Genomic DNA, 15,487 nt, shown 5'->3' on the forward strand with positions numbered 1-15,487 from the left:
GCATGAGGAGAGGAAGCAAAAAAGGGAAAGGTTATTGCTGGTTTCAACTGTAACATGGCTTGATCTGTAAAAGCCTACAGTTTTTACTGAACTACAGAACCTCATTGGTAAAAATAAAAATAAGGACACAGAGCAACCTTACACAGTCACTTTCTTTCTTTCATTTAATTGATCATATTTACAAACAGTCCGAAGTGCAGTAAATCTAAAATATAATCAATATCTACTGTACATTGCATTTTGGTTTGGAAAACATTTACAGAAGTATGAAACTACTGCTGTAAAATAACATTTCTTAAAAACTAAAATAAAGACCACAGTTATCATGAAACAGACTGAAGGAAATGGAACAACAAAAAGCCTTTTCAACAAACGTGGGCCTTTGTGCTTTGTGCACCTATTTTTCAAGTCACAGCTCACATTTCTTCAGGTCATGAGACTTATTGTCTTGCCACCATCACTGACTGCACTTATACACATCAGAAGTCTTTGGGATGGGGGAGGAAAAAAAACACAAAACTTACAGTTTGGAGTGCAAAACAGCTTTTGGTAGAATACTGAAGCCCACCATATACATTTATACAAATATGCACATTCTTCCTTCTGTATATCTTCTACTCATAATGTCCTTTTCCCTTGTACATATACTCATCTGGCTCTTAAAAAGAGAACTCCACGAGAAACGTCTCTCTTAACACAGCTTATATCATATTGCAAAACAAATGTGTCAAAGATTAACATCAGCACAGTACAGAGTTTAGATACATTTTCCGTAATTTAAAATCTCCACAAACTCCAGCAGGTTTCCAACTTAATAAAAGTTTCAAATACGGGAGTGCATGACGCCTTTTCCAAGAGTTCTTTCGCTTCATCCTACAGAAAAACCTCAAAGTATGCACAGCCTCACATCTACGTGTCCCTTTGCAACCGAGAAAAAAAAACAACAGATATTTTCTGACAGTAGTTCTGAGATAACTGAATGTTTGATAACAGCTAGCTTTAAGGAGTCTTGCTGGACTTGTGGAATTTCCGTGAAATCATCAACAACTGAACCTTTGTGGTGCTAGTGAGGGTGGAGTGCTTTATTTCAGAAAGCCAAAGACACTTAAAGATTAATCACAATACTTTCCTACTCAATGTGGAGTCCTCCAAAATCCAAATAGTGTACGAAAGCACTCTGAAAAATGATTTGGTCAGCACAGGCAGGTTGACCGACTTTTACACTGATCGTAAAACTCAAGTTTTCATTTGGTAGCTGTTAAAATTTGGAACAAAAATCTGTGATTATCCTACAGTTACTGTATGTCTGTCCTGACCACAGTTCAAAAACAATCACACCAAGTTTTTATCCCTAGACATCTCCTCCGCATGATCATGAGACACATGGGACTATGTACCTTGTATACTTTACAGAAGATCAAATGTATAAAGACTTGCATTGGAGTACAATTTTACAAATTCTAGTATTATGCTGTGTCCTCAGTAATCACTGGCCACAATGAATGGATAAAGAGGCCCTTTGAGCCCTATTAGGTTTATTATGACGATACAGACACAGGTAGGCGAAAGATGCCCACACACTGATCTGCACACGCAGGCACACTCTGTTTGATGTGTGTATATCTGCACACACAAACAAGACTGCTTGTATGCATGTGCATACAAGGACACATACGCACAGACAAACTATTCTTCTGAAGGGCTCATCAAATTTTCTTCTGCAAAGTCAGATATGTTCACCGATGCGGTGTGCAGAGATGACAGATGAGTGTTTACCTCAAAAAAGCCTCCTCTGGCCTCAGTCAGTTCCCACAACCAGTAGGTCCAGCCCAGCCCAGAGGAGTGGTCTTATCAACTTAAGGCAGGTTAGGTGGTAGCTATGTGGCAGGGTTGGTGTGTCCATTCATTCATCCATTCGTTTATTTTCCATACAGTTACACTTTTAAATCATCTATCCTTTCATCAAAGTTCCTCTCAATAGGGCTTGGTCCACTCAGCATTGGGAGGGCTCCTGGGGGTGCAGTTACCAATTGAGGATGAGTTGGATGCAGTGGCATGTCCCTCCCAGAACATAGCATCACTGGGTTTTGGGGGGCTGGGGAAGGACCGCGAACTGTCATCTAAGGAGGCCTGGTTCAGGGGAGGCGGGGGCAGGACAGCAGAGCAGGTGTCGCTGCCAACCAGAGCCTCTCCTGAACAGCTCTGGGAGGGCCAGGGCCCATTGTACCAGCAGTCCTCCCTCAGACTGTCTGGTAGCAGGGAGCCTGACGGCACGCCAGCAGGGGGACATGGGCGGCCGGAGCATGAGGGGAGCGGGGGGGCACTAGGGGGACGAGGCACTGATGCCCGTGGAACTGCGTGGTTGTTGTTCTTTTCCACATCGTCAAGACACTGGATTGGAACTGTTGGGGCAGCTAGAGAAAAAGGGAGGGGGAGACAGTAACAAGAGCAGAGGGAAGAAAGATGAGAGCAAAAGGCAAAAAAATGGTTGGACATGGTCATAAACACACTGGATACTCAGTCAGATAATTCAAAGCAATTTATGACAACTCTCGTGAAAATAACTACTGAGTAGTTATTAGACACTTTATATCTGCATTATTAACAGCTATGTCAACTTAACATTTACTTCTCAGCTTTTAGGTAATTCCTACCATCCGTCATATGTAGCTAGAAAAAATGTGACACATTTCTACTTTAGTGATTTTGTTAAGATTCATTTTATTCCATTTTAGTATATATTATAAAGGTGGGAAGATTATTTGTTCTTTTAACTACATTACAGCTGTCTGTAGAATCCAGATGGCAGCATAAATGAACCCATCTTCTCTTTCCTCTGATGCCTGGAAGAAGTCTCTTTTTATATTTGGCATGTGTGCATCTCTGTCCTTACTTACAGGTGGATTAAACGTAGGTTTCTACAGACATTTAAAAATTCCAAGGTGCTTTCAATTTGTGGTGTTGATCCTTGACTAGGTAATAAGCCTCATAGTATAAAAACTGAGAAGAGAGGTGAAATCTCACACCATGCAGCAGGCTACATATCAAACAATAAAACCACTGGCACCATATAAATATCACAGCATGTGAATAAGTAAATATCCAAAATAATAATTAGGTTTTGTTCACCAGCACAGAGCATATCCGTACACAAATCAGAGGTCCTAATCTCGCACACATCATTGCTTTGCTATCAAATAATCGCCTTGAGCGAATAATAAAGTTTAAATGAGTATCTCCTCTTGCTTTTTCCCCCTACCTCTCTCCATCCATCCCTCCCTGCTACTCTTCATGAGAGGGTCTCCTGAGTCTAGGATTTGAATAAAAGTGATTCCAAAGGAGGAACATTAGAAGAATACAGATGCACAATATGAGTGAATAAATACATAGCTCACTCCCCCCCCCCCCCCCCCCCCCCCCCCCTCCTCTCTCCCTTTCTTCACCGCTCCTGCTTTTCTTATTTCTCTCCATCAGTCTCATCTAAGTTAAAGATTACCCCCTTATTCAGTGGAATAAATAGGCCAAGATTTATTTTCTTGCCATATTTCATTCTAATTTTCACCTCCTAGTCTTCACTTCTCACACTCAGAGGGAATTGACAACAGAGGTAATCTCTCCTGGGCTAGTACACATCATCACAGAGGGAAGGAGGGACAGCATTTCACGATGTCCTCTATCAAAGTGTTTGAGTACTTCGATAATAACCACAGTCTTATCACACCCTTATACAAATTGCAACAAGACAGGGCAAGAGAAGTCTTCTTGGTAAGTAGAACTTTTTCAGAAAAGTCTTTCCTTAACTGAAGAGAGGCGGTGGTAACCCTGTTCTTTGGACTGATAGTTCCCGGAAATGAACATAGACTGTAAATCTGACACTATGTGGCACTTAGACTATTGACACATGCTCTCAAACTGTAGTCTTTAAATTCATATTTTAGTGTTTTCCTCTCTATTTAACATTTTCTAGTGTACACGTGTCTCCTGTGTTGTCACTAAAGTCTTTCAGACTGAAGCCTCTTTCAAAGTGTTAGGTGTACAACAGGCCAGATCCAAAAACTTAGGTACAATTACATTTATGAATGGTAAGTATAAGCAAAATTTACAAATGTTAATATATTTTACATCAGAAAATGATAAAGATATTATATAAATATATATATTTTATACAAATCTGGGAGACAGAGGGGATCTAAAGAAAATATTTCAAGGTTGCAATCACTGCATCTCAGTGGCAACCTGTGAGTGTCTGCTATGAGGGAATTTAGGAGTGCTTCCCCTGTTGTATATACTGGCACTGAAGAGGTGTGAAAGGCAGACAGGGAGCAGTGCTGGTGGGTTATCACATAAACTGACACAAACAAACAGAGAAGGAATGATCTGTGGTAAGAAATACACCAACAATATCACAAGGCAGAGTGCATCCACGTGCTTGTTTGTTGTCTGTGTGTGGGGCCTACCTTGTCTTGTCTCACTAATGAGCGGCCTGAGTTTCCTAATCAGGCCCGTTTGGTGCTTCAGCTCTGAATGGAGACGAGTGACTTCGCAGCACAAGGCCTCGTAAGTCTGCTGCATGCTGCTCTGCCTGCAGAGAGACAGAACTTTTCATTTAAACATTATGTTTAAGGCACTGGAAGTCGTGGCTCATAGTCTCACTGTAGTGCCGTTCAAAAGTCTCAGATACTATTGGACCTCCCAAGAAAGAAATCATCTTGTGCAAACAACTTTTTTGAAACTTTGTAAAAGAAAGTGACATAGGACGTTTGTAGGGTACACTATTGCTGAAACCGAGTTGTTTAACACCTAACAGAAAGACTGGAGAATTGTTCTCTTACTGGAGAATTACAGTTAACAGAGTGATTTCTTCATGATAACTAATTCTGCTGTTTCGTTTGTTTCTTTGCTGACACATTTAAGCAGCTGTGCGGATTTAAAGCCATTTTATTCCACAGCTGTGGAGCATAATCCCCTTAAGTTCACATAATGACAGCACCTTTTGACTACTTTTCAGAGATTTGCAAAACAGTAATGATAATGCCATTCTTGTAATGAAAAAGATAAACTTATTGATGAATTAAATGTTAACCCATCCAGCAGCAACAGCTGTGTTAAAAAGCAACAACAAGAAAAAACTGCTGGTATTTGAGTCAGCACTTATAAAAATGTCCCGTCCACATCTTACGTAAAGATACAAAATCTCATCAACACTTTGCCCTAACTTCAAACACCTGCCTAAAACTCGAGGGGAGAAAAATTGTGAGAAAAACTAAAGCTTTTTGTGCTGCTAAAAACTATCACCATCTGAAAACTGCTGACAAGTGAAACAATTATACTGCACCACAAACAGAATTTTCTTCATGAAATGAGAAATGAGACGCCAATTTATGGGCGATTATCCTCACTGACAAATAGGTGGAAGGTGATTCTGCATGCTATAGACCTTGTGTACATCAAAACACTGCAAATTTAAACTATTTCTAAAGAACACAAGCGTTAACTGTTTAGTTGGTGCTGATAAACGTTTAGATGAGGTTATCTGCATATGATTCCAAATGTATAAAGCAGCACCATCCTCTAGTGGCAAAAGGAGACAATTACAACACCAGCAGGCACTGTGCAATAACACTGTATATGCCGATTTGATCATTTGCCCCAGTGATGCTCCTCATATCTTTTCTTGTAACTTTTTGCACATGTTTAAAGGCTCAATCTGGTGTTTTAAAGCAACTGAATTCATTTTACATCAGGTATGATGTAAACTGCAGAGACTTAAAATCTGCTCCAGGTGTCATATTTATTGCATTTTGCATTAGAAAACAAATCAGGAATGTTTTACTGACTTACTTACTTTACATTAAAGTGCAAGCAGAAAACCCTGCATTCACAAGCTGTCTTGTGAAAAACATGAACACAGAAAACAAACAACAACAATCACATTGAACATCTTGAAATGGATATTGTGAATTCTGTAAAAAGCTTGAAATGAGGAAATTAACTTTGAGGCTTCTGGAGTCTACATTAGGATAAATGAGTTCAGTCTTACACTGATGATCACTTCTGAACACTATCCATCCATCCATCAGGGCTGCAGGGGGGCTGGAGCCTATCCCAGCTGACTACAGGCAAGAGGCGGGGTTCAACCTGGACTGGTCACCAGTCAATCACAGGGCTGACACACAAAGACAGACAACCACACACGCACACACTCACACTTAGGGGTAACGTAGAGTAGCCAATTAACCTAATGTGCATGTTGTTGGGATTGTGGGAGGAAGTCGGAGACCCGGAGAAAACCCACGCAGGCACAGGGAGAACATGCAAACTCCTCACAGAAGGGCCCAGACCAGGATCTGAACATGAAACCCTCTTGCTGTGAGACGACAGCACTAGCCACTGAACCACTGTGCCGCCCAGAGTGTAAGTGAAATAACTAAAATGGGGGCTAGGATTTGAATTGGGAGTCGCTCTTCATTAAACACTATACCTTGCATTAAATTTTGCGTCACAGGTCTGGTCCAAGCCTGGTCCATTCAGACCTTGAGGTTCCTCCTGAAACAGAGTACAGTTAGGCACAATAGAGAGTAGGGATTGTGTCTGACACTGATTTTAAGTATTCTCATGTCTTTTTTATTTTATTTTAACATCACTCAGAGCTCCTGACACTTCAGTGCCTTTCAACCCATATTCCCTTCTCTCCCCGTTTCTCTCTTCCATCCTTCAGCATTTTTTCTACTGTTTAAGTTGGAGCATATCCATCTCTGCTCTTACCCCAGTCCAATGTCTCTCCACCAGTCTCTGTTTCTCAGTGTCCCCTTCTCTGACTGGGCCCTAATACCTCTTCTCCATGACTTACCTCTCCTTTAGTGACACCATATTTCTCCAAAAAGTCTGCTGTTTTTCAGTACTGCTCTCTCCAGTCCCTCTTATCTTACCCCTTTTTCCCTCCATCCTCCCATTTTCCATTATTCTCTCACGTCTTTTCAACTCTACCTTACCGCCTTTACTTACCCGACTTCTCTCCAGCAGTCTACTGTTTTCCAGTGTCACCCTCTTCAGCTCCTCCTGCAGTTTTTGGATCTTCCGCTCAGTGCTGACCATGTTCACTTGCCAGTAGTCCTGAGGGCTGTTCAGGCTCTTCATCACTGCACCCAACAGATAAAAAAACACTGTTGCATTACTACTTTTAACATAACATGTTGATTATCACTTTGATGAAGTTTACTGTATATTAATTGCAATTACAGTCAATCAGTTGTTTTATTTGATATGATAACTCAGTTACATAAAGTGAAATACAATTTAATATGTAAAGCTAATATATGGATTTGTATAATTAAAGTAAATAGCCAACATTAACACCTGCATTCAGATATTCCATGTAATATTCCAAGAGTTAATACATGGAAGTATTATTAACAATATGCACTAAAAGTACCAAACAGAACAGTGATTCTTATGCAACGGCCCCTTTCAGAGCATTATAATATTAAATACATAATATTACTGTTTTGTTTCCACTGATGCATTAATGTGTGAAGATTATTGTAGCTGGTAAAGTCAGAGCAAATTTTAATTTGAACATTTCTGGGTAATTAAAATTCATAAATCATCAAATCTATCATTGTGCAAGTTGATCACAGGTTTTGTATGTAAAATCTATTTATTACAAAATAACAAACAAAAATAAAATAAATCCAACATCTCCCATGCTGTCAGAGTTGCTTCTGGTACTTCTGGTCAGTCGATCATCTTTGTATGCATGGGTAAGTGTCTGAGAGGGTAGATGCAGGCTACAGGTAAGCTAGCTTTGTTGTCTTTGTGTTGTTTTCTTTTTGATTTTTTCTCCTTTGGATGTACGTCAGATGCACGAAAGAACGTGGGAGTTGAAAGAAAGAAATACTGCAAGAATGGGTGACCCTGCTTTTGATTTCAGTGATCAAAATAGAAAGTTCATTTTGATCACTGTTCCATCTTTTAATTAATTTGTAATTGAAACTGTGACACCCCCAGTATTAAGCAGAATAAAATTTAAATACTCAACACTCAAGACTGTACATGAAGATGATATTTGAGTAAACCTATTAGGTACTTTTTACCCCTCATTTTGTCATCTTAGTATTGGCATTGCCTCAGTGGTATCACATCGGCGGGTGATGAGACCCACTACAGAGATGAGGTCCAGAACTTGACACAGTGGTGTTCCAGGAACAACCTCATCCTGAACATCAGCAAGACCAAGGAGGTCATAGTGGACTACAGGAGGTCCCCAGAGCTGTTAAAGCAATAACCCCCATACAGTGACACACTCACGTCCCACCCCCCTACAGGACTTCACACATACACCCTCCCCCGTCTATCTGCATACACACACACAGCATACCATGGACTGGCACTAACTGCACTTTATCTACCTCATTTTGTATTTTGTATTTTATATTTTTATAATTTTTCTTAAGTGTGCAATTTTAATTTTCTGCTGACTATTTATAAGTGTGTTTTTAAGCCGAGAATCTGCACAAAATTTCGTTATGCTTGCATAATGACAATAAAGACTCTTGAATCAAATCATACACTGTAAACCACACACTCTGAAAGTAATTTCCAAAACACACACACACACACTAAGCACGTTTTTGCCATTGTTTACACAGCCTTTAAAACAATGCTGTTATAGAGTAAAAGGCAACCCTGTTCGTTCTACCCGTACCTTGGCTGGTCTCCATCTCCGTCCTCAGCTGAAGGAGCTCCAACTCTTTGGCCTGTAGCTGCTCCGTCAGCAACCTCTCACTCTCACTCTTTTCCTTTTTCTAAGAGAAAAAAACAGGAGATTATGGCATAGAAAACAAACTCTCACTCTCTCTCTCTCTCTCAGGTCCATACAAGACAGATGCACCTTTGCTGTGTTTTCTGTCATAATATCATAGTGGATTTAAGCAAAATAAATACAGTGTTTCCACTTAAAAACTGACTGAAAAAGATCTTTGTGCTAATTTCAGGAAGATTCAAATTAATCAGTAAACGCACCAGTTTGTTAAGCTCCATCTGCAGGTCCTCCTTCTCTATATAGATACCTCGGTAAGCACTGAAGGCCTTGTTCACGTACTGGGGACCCTCTGATGGAGGAGCCTCTGGCCTGAAGAGCTGCAGCGGTGATAGATAAAATAAACAGGAAGAGAAGAGATCAATTTCATTTCATTTAAATATCTGTGGTAGGAAATTACTTTCCTCCCACCACATCCTATCTTGACACAAAAAGTGCTGCAGTATACCAAAAACAGATTTCCATAGAAGCAACTATGGTTGAGTGACTGGACCAATTATACCAGCATTAGGCATTAGGTCCATCGCCAGTTGTTATGTTTGGGTTATTTTTGTCATTTTATTTTGCTATTTTATAGTCTGCCTCCAAAAATGAGTGACAGAGTTTGTTCAGCAAGCTGACCCAATAGCACAAAGAGGACAGCAACAGCAGAGAGAGAAAAGCAGTGTGCAGACCCAGAATATTTTGACATCTAACTTGGTGAATTAAGGGGTAAATTTTCACTGAACCAGGTTTGGTGGCAGATGGAACAGTAGCATGGCTAACCAAGGCAGTTTTGGTGAGTTTTATTTTGATTTTGTCAAGTTTGAATGAAATGTGTTTTTTAACAAAGCAATTCTTAGAAAAAAAAAACTTGAGTTCAGAAGGTGAACGATTGCATATTTCTGTTTTCTGGGGAAAACTGGAGAAAGGACATTTTCTTTGGTGACTAAAAAAGAAGAGGGCTTGTGGAACATAGTGAACTCACTGCTCGCCCACATATCACAGCTGAAACTAGAGGTAACTCTGCCCACATGTTGTGTGGCACTTTCACTTAAGTCTACCATCTGTATTAAGACATTTCCTGTTTAAATAGCTCTCTCTGTATTGTGCTCAATCTTTTGTTTTTGTCACTCCTGATTTCAGGAGCCCCCTCCAGCAAGTGCTCCAACACACTGTTTGGCAATGCCATACTTTTCCAGACCTCCTCTTTGTTTTAAGACAGTGCAGAATTATTTCTTATTGTTTTATAGCTTTGACTATGGGCCAACAATATTAATGATGCTGGGATGCAGGCTCACCCAGAGGCACATATTGTGCGGTGAGCTGTGAATTTGCTGACTTTTTTTTAAACTTTTCTTGAGCCTTTTGTGTTCGTCTATAATTCTGATGTCCTGGAAAGTTTAAAAAAAAAAAATCTATTTTAAGGCATCTCTGTCTATAGTGCACCCTCTCTAAATTTTGCTCTCTGGCTGTTTACCCGTCTGCATAAGCAGTATGTTCTTTTACTTTATTCTCCTGATGCTATTATCTCTTTCTTCCATCTTCTCCTTGCTTCTCTCCCACCATCAATCTTTGTTTACATTTATACCTTATCCTCCAGCTGTTTAACCCTCTTCCTCAGCAAGGTATTCTCTCGCTCTGTGTCTCTAAGCCTCTTCTTGATGTCCTCGTAGGCCGTGACCAGGGCGAAGTGGGAAGCAACAGATTCATCCCCGGCACACACTGATACAGGACTCTCACCAACCGCAGTGTAGGCCGTCTCATGTTTGAGGATGCAAATGTCATCATCCACTGTCAAGGGCTCCATGCCTGCACAGGCCTTCTCTATAGCAGATAGAAAACCTGGGGATTACACGAGGAGTTTCATTTTTAAAGTGAAAAATCTCTTAAGTTAGCACCTTCTATCAAAAAGCATTTCATGACCTTCTGTTCAAAATGTTATTATCGTGACATGTTAGGGGATAGTTGGCTATTTCTCTGCTTTATACTACATTCCTCACAGATCATTCTGAAATCAGTGTCCCAGAGATGTGACTGTTTTTAATTTGATTCTGTAGATGGCACTCTTTTCACAGAGCATGCTTCTATGAGATGGTCTTCTATTTCCTATATAGAAAACCACTGCTGCAGGAAATGTACAATGTATCATTTCCTGTGTGCAAGGGACATTTTCACAAGGAAAAAGCTACCAACTGTGATGCATTTATGTTTTTAGCAATTGCACTTCATATACATTGTTTGGTACAGATCTGAAGGAAACTTACATTTAAGGAAAAGGGGTTTAAGAGGTTCAGAAACTGTACACCTTTTAACCTTCTCACCTAATGTTAAATAACCTAATGTAGTTGTGTTATTGGTTGATGGAATGTTTATTTGACAGGTGTGTTTTGCTTCAGCATTACTTCATGCAAGAGTTTAACAACAGGTCTACAGCTGAGTCTAATGTGACAAAACTGACTCAGCAAACATAATGAGGGCACATACGAATGAGTTCAGTGCACCATCAAGCCAACTTTACAGAAACAGACATATTTCTTGAAAAAAGTTGATTCCATCTCCAACAAACTTAAGTCCTGTGCCATACTTGATTTTAATATTCCACAGTTTTTTTTAAATATGTGAGTTAGGGTGTGTGAACATCTAAAAAGCATTTGCAATGTGTTTATAAGTGATGCTAGCTCTATAACAGTCTATGTGAACTTTATCGAGCTTAAATTGGAAGCTTTGCTATTTGCAGTATCTGGGACAATTGGGTGCACTATTACTTAGGCACATAGACTTGAGCCACATGACTGCCTACATGAAAGGCTGTATGTATAGAAAACCACATAATTTGTGGAAAGAACACAAAGATAAATTTTGATTATGCACGGGATAATAGGAGAAAATACTCTCGCACTGATTTGAGTACAAGCTTGATGTTATGGAGTGTGCTAGCAAGAATTAAAGCAGTCCATCCAATCTAGCTGAGACAGACAGAGCCTAAAACTATCCTCAACCCCACACCCCTCTCGATCCTGTGGCTCGGTAGGAGAGACCGTACAGACACTGCTAGCTAATGATGTCAGCATGCAATGATGCAGCAAACACTGAGGAGCCAAGTTTTTACGACTGAAGGCCGAAGCTTTTACAAAAATAAGTTTCAGAACAATAACCGGACAGGCTATTGCATTAATGCCGTGGATACAAACAGAGTGAAACACAAACGCAAAACCGATGACTTTGAAGGATGACTTCTGAAACTGGTAAAATCGAAAGCGAACCCAGCAAGTAACACTAACTTAAAACGAAAGTCAACCTGAATCCAAAACAATACACGAGGAGCAACGTCATTTCGTTAAACTAGCCTCGATAATACACGAGAGCTAACAGCTAGTGGGGTATTGACAGCAATGAAGATACGCCGTTTCGTTTAAAGAGACACCGAAAAGCAGTCGGAATCGGGATGTAAACAATCAATGAATCTCGTCTGTATAAGATGCTAACGTTATGGTGCTAGCTTCCACGATCTCTGTAGACAACCGACACACGTCAACAGAAAGCTCTAAAATAGGTTTCATAATGAATAACACAATTAGTAAACAATAACCTAGAATATCGTGGAATGTGTAACAATAGCTACGGTGATTAAAATGATCCATTTGTTATGATGATAACAGTTAGCTAGCGCTTAGCTAACGTCTTCTGGCTATTAGTGGCTAGGTGAAGGAAAAGCAGTCGATTATTTTTCCCTCTAGACTTTCACTAACCGTGTTAGATGCTGTCCTCAATAGGGTGTCAGTTGGCCAAATTGGATTATCATTGATTCTTGCAAAAAGAAGACCTGTTTCTCGAGGAAAAACAAAGAGAGGAGGCTGGACACTCGCACAGTGTCAGAACTGACAGGTGAGGAAACAAAAACTTCCGGGAGTCACTTGACTGTTAAGTCCTTTCAAAATAAAGGCACGATGTAACTACAGATGATTACACTACCAGTTTGTGCGCGTTGAAGAAAATAAGTCTTCATTAAAATAAAAAGAAAATATTTAGATTTTAACGCAATTGAGTTGGATAAATGTAAAAGAGGGAGTTTAGAGGGTTCTATTACCCTCTGTAGAGTTCGAGGTTACTAGCCTATTTTTTTAAGCAGTGTGGTGGTATACTCTTAATCTATGTCCCATTTTAAAACTATCTGGATAGAACATAAATAAACAAACTGGACTCAATGGCTTACTTTTAAACAAACTAAAAAACAATGTATAAATGTGTACAATGTATAAGTATAGATCCTCGACCATCACTTCGGCCAACTAGATGTAAGAGGTGGTGTCTCAGAAACACTGCCCTCCGTGTTTTCTCATGATGTTGATTTGTTCGCGGATTAACAATTCTGGAAATAGACAGATGATTGGTGAGTCTCACTGCCGCCGGTCCAAGATGGCTTCAAACCAAAACGTCAGCATTTAATAACTTTGCAACCGGCTTTTAATTAAGTTATGGTCCCAAAGAGTAGTAGCAGAGTAGAGAAGGGTCTGCCTGGACTGCCCGAAGACGATTTCAGACAAAGACAACCCACCTTAATCCTCCCTACTGCCGATTTGGCTCCCTGTCTTACCCCTCAGTTGTAAATGAAGAGGCAGCACCTGTGTCACTCGGTGTCGTTGGGCAGAGGATATAACCGGCGCCATACATTTGTCCCATGATGTCGTCTCTCTCATGCCTTCGTCAACCAGGAAAAAAAGGTGTAGCTTTCAGCACATTAATGTCGCGATTTGGATGTTGGTATACACCTTGCCGACTGAAAAATAAGTTGATAGGTCGTATGCCCTGCACTACACCACTTGCATTGTGTCTGATAAAGTTCAATGGCCGTGATGGTGGTGCCTTAGTAGACAACAATATCAAAGGGTCATCAAATAATTAGGGCTCATGCTTGGTGAGGTGCCCAGAACCAAAGTGTTGGATGGGAGGACCATCTCCTTTTCATATTGTACGTTTATTTGAGAGCCGGTGGAGCAAATTGGCAAACAACTACCGGTAAGCGCTGATAGAAGCAGACGACACTTTGTACCTAGCATAACTTATCCAGTATTTGCTCACCTGTTAAATTAAGGTAAGATTACCTTTCACAGACATATAACTGTCAGTTTCTTTCATTGATGAAAATAGTCTTGTATTATTGACAAATTACGTTTTTTTTTTGTTTGTTTTTTTAATTTAGCCGATAGATATATTAGTGTAGCTCGCTAGCTAACTATCACCGACAGTCACCAAATAAAAAGGGTTAGGGTTAATATCTAGATTAAATGAAATGTTACTTGTTAATTTTCTTTGTCGCAGTGGTCGTAATATTGAATTTAATATCAAGCTGTTAGTGGTTTCCTAGTTAAGTCAAATTCCCTAATACCAATGGACATGAAGTGTCCAGTTCCTCTTTCAGTACCATATGTATCTGATAATGAGAGTTGAGCTTTGCTGTTCGTTAGTATGACATTTACCAGCAGACAGAAATTGTACCTGACAGAACATTAAAGCGTGTGTACAGTATGATTATACAAAAACATCCACATGTTCAGTATATGTTCATGCAAATATTTTCTAGCCAACATCTCTAATTAATATAAGGGGTTATATTGTATCGTGAACAATTCACCAAGTCTACGAGAAAGCCAAAACAGATGCTGGTTGTGCACTTGTTTTCATGATTTCTAAGGTTTGTATTAATCCACTGTTATATTCAGTGTTGTTATTTTCAGGTGATTATACACTAAAGAAAATATAATTATGAATATTGTATTCCATTTCTGCCTATAGATCCCTCTAAATCCTACATAATGAAATTTTAAGTTTATGTTTTTGGGGTATATTTATACTGTGTGTTTTCTAAATGTGCTGTTTTAATCACCTTCAAGGCCATATTAGACAAAAGTGTGAAACACAAACCCTGTGCTTTGCCTGTGGAAAAAGCTGTAGACCGAAGATCGACATGTCGACATGTCAAGAGGATCCTGAAGCCTGCATCTTGAAGACTCCTGAGTGTAAGCCAAACACTCGTATAACAGCACAATCAGTAATGCTTTTTTACTCACTTCCCTGTCACTGCATTAGTGCATTAGTTTAGTTAATTATAGTTTTCTCCGTATTCTTTTGGTGAGGAAAAAAAACATTTTCAGAGTATAACGCTTTATTGATATCCAAATATAATTTATTGTTAGATATTTTTTGTATTTAGCTTATTTTTCACAGTTCAAAGCTAATCCATTTTTTTCTGTGAAACACCAGTCTTGATTTCAGGTTAATGTCGTTAGAGTCAATAACAGAAAGTAACTTTTCCACCGTCATTTCAATAACAGATATTGATAACTTATGCGATTTTCAGGTTATTGTATTGTTGTCTTTGGGGGGACATAAAGGCATACATAAAGACCAGACCAAGAGTTTGTCAGTCATGTGCTCGTCCCATCTTGTAAAGATGCTTTTCTCTGCCTAAGAGATACCCTTCAGTGCAAACTGTCCAGTATGAAGCAACAAGTGTTACACGTTCCATCTCATTACAGCTTTAACTATTTTGTGGTTATATATTTGTGCTCGTATTAGCAGTAGCTTAAAAAAATGCCTGCAGCAGTGGTGCAGCACTTCAAATGAGAAATTATTTGGAACATACCAAATATATGGTATATGTATGGTAGAGATGTGGACTAATAATGG

General features: G+C 39.5%; 1 protein-coding gene across 3 annotated transcripts; it reads right to left on the reverse strand.

Moving 5' to 3' along the window:
- Positions 1-150: 150 nt before the first annotated feature.
- On the reverse strand, positions 151-13,869 carry azi2 (5-azacytidine induced 2). 3 transcript variants are annotated; one of them, XM_046399032.1, is made up of 9 exons: positions 13,395-13,869; positions 10,389-10,642; positions 9,022-9,138; positions 8,705-8,804; positions 7,006-7,139; positions 6,482-6,546; positions 4,458-4,582; positions 3,260-3,310; positions 151-2,414 (listed from the first exon to the last, which is right to left on the reverse strand). In XM_046399032.1, exons 1-9 carry the CDS (start codon positions 13,495-13,497, stop codon positions 1,975-1,977), a joined length of 1,389 nt encoding a protein of 462 aa, XP_046254988.1. In that variant the 5' UTR covers positions 13,498-13,869; the 3' UTR covers positions 151-1,974. The 3 variants fall into 3 exon arrangements, with proteins under 3 accessions (XP_046254988.1, XP_046254990.1, XP_046254989.1); XM_046399034.1 differs by lacking the exon at positions 13,395-13,869 and adding an exon at positions 12,550-12,712; XM_046399033.1 differs by lacking the exon at positions 3,260-3,310 and having other exon boundaries at positions 13,395-13,867.
- Between the last annotated feature and the right edge of the window lie 1,618 nt (positions 13,870-15,487).

Source organism: Scatophagus argus, chromosome 9, assembly GCF_020382885.2.
Source record: "Scatophagus argus isolate fScaArg1 chromosome 9, fScaArg1.pri, whole genome shotgun sequence".
In the NCBI taxonomy this organism is placed as follows: Eukaryota; Metazoa; Chordata; class Actinopteri; family Scatophagidae; genus Scatophagus; species Scatophagus argus.